Genomic DNA, 1,574 nt, shown 5'->3' on the forward strand with positions numbered 1-1,574 from the left:
GCGTTCTTAAGGCCAAATGGCATAACCTTAGAGCATTACAAGCCCCTTGGCGTGGTGAAAGATGTGATCTCTCGATCTGGTTCGTACATGGCTATCTGGTGGTAATTGCGGTATACATCAAGGAAGCTAAACCTTTGGTGACTAGCAGTAAAATCCACCAGCTAGTCAATTCTTGGGAGTGGAAAGCTGTCCTTGGGACAAGAACGGTTGGTTGTCTTGTAGTGGACGTATACCCGCCATTTCCCATTCTTCTTCGCCATTACCACCGTGTGGGAGATCTATCTAGGGTATTGCACTTCTTCGATTGCCCTAACTTCCAGTAAATTTTTGACTTTTTCTGCCACCACCTCGACATGGTGTATAGTCGAGCGCTGAGTTCTCTGTATGACCGGCCAAGCATTTGGAAAGACATTTAATTGATGACAAATGAAGCTAGGGCTGACACCAGACATATCGTAAGGCGTCCACGCGAAGACTTCAATATTGGAGACCAGAAAGTTCACATAGTCTATCTGTTCGGTGCTAGACAATGATGAACTAAGGAGAAAGAATTTGCTCGAATCATTCTCATCAATCCAAACCTCCACTAAATCTTCTACCAATTTCTCCTCGGCCTTTTTCCCCACATCTTCTAAGACCTTTTTACCTTCTGGCCCCTCTATCATTTGAACAAAGCCTTTGGTAGCCCGGCTTCCATTGACTGCGACAAAGCACTGTTTGGACATCACTTGGTCCCTCTAAACCTCCTCAATCTGGCCGGTTAGGGTAGGGAAACACACAACTTGGTGGTAGGTTGAAGCTACCACTTACATGGCGTGCAGTCAGTCCTTTCCTAAGATCAAGTTATAAGTCGATGGGACCTTCAGCACCCAGAACTCAACTTGCTTCGTGATGGACCCCACCTTGATCGGCAATATGATCTTCCTGATCGGCCATTCCAGCTGTGAGTTGAAGCCGACCAAAGGAGAAGTTGTGGGAGTCAAGTCTTTGTCCTCCAACTTTATTTGCTTGAATACGTCGTAGTACATGATCTCGATCAAACTCCCCTGGTCGATCAAAATTCGTTTGATGTCAAAGTCCTTGACACGAAGAGTCACGACCAACGCGTAATTGTGAAGGGTCTGAATTCTTTCCAAGTCTCTGCTTGAAAAGGTCATGATGTCATGTATCTCGATTTTCCCATTATAGCATTTCCTTCATGTGCTCGGTCTTTTTAAACATTCCTTTAAGCTCGCACACTTGCACCGGCTCAATGATTCCATGAATGACATTAATAAATCCTTTGGGCGTGGCATCCTGGACGGCTAGCCCATTTGGCTCGGCCTGTCCTTGAGGAGCTGCCCTCATGTCGCCGTCAATGTATTGGTCTAAATGCCTTGCTGCGACCAACTTTTCCAAGTGCTACTTTAACAGCACACAGTCCTCTGTTCGGTGCCTCATTTCTTTGTGAAAAGTGCTGCGATATCTTGAGTTGAAACCCCTTTGAGCATCCCTCAATTTTGCGGGCCGCCTGACAAATGGCTCGCCTTGGACCTCACTAAGAATGCGATAAATTGGAATTTTGAAGACTATGG

General features: G+C 46.0%; 1 protein-coding gene across 1 annotated transcript; it reads right to left on the reverse strand.

The window, feature by feature from the left end:
• Positions 1-821: 821 nt before the first annotated feature.
• LOC145789626 (uncharacterized) lies at positions 822-1,157 on the reverse strand. The gene has a single exon (XM_082866724.1). It carries the CDS (start codon positions 1,155-1,157, stop codon positions 822-824), a length of 336 nt encoding a protein of 111 aa, XP_082722850.1.
• Positions 1,158-1,574: the final 417 nt, after the last annotated feature.

This window comes from Camellia sinensis, chromosome 1 (assembly GCF_055761805.1).
Source record: "Camellia sinensis isolate YWXY chromosome 1, ASM5576180v1, whole genome shotgun sequence".
Taxonomy (NCBI): Eukaryota; Viridiplantae; Streptophyta; class Magnoliopsida; order Ericales; family Theaceae; genus Camellia; species Camellia sinensis.

Coding starts and splice junctions, on each gene's coding strand:
- LOC145789626 (XM_082866724.1), bottom strand. CDS start 1,157: ATGACCTTTTCAAGCAGAGACTTGGAAAGAATTCAGACCCTTCACAAT.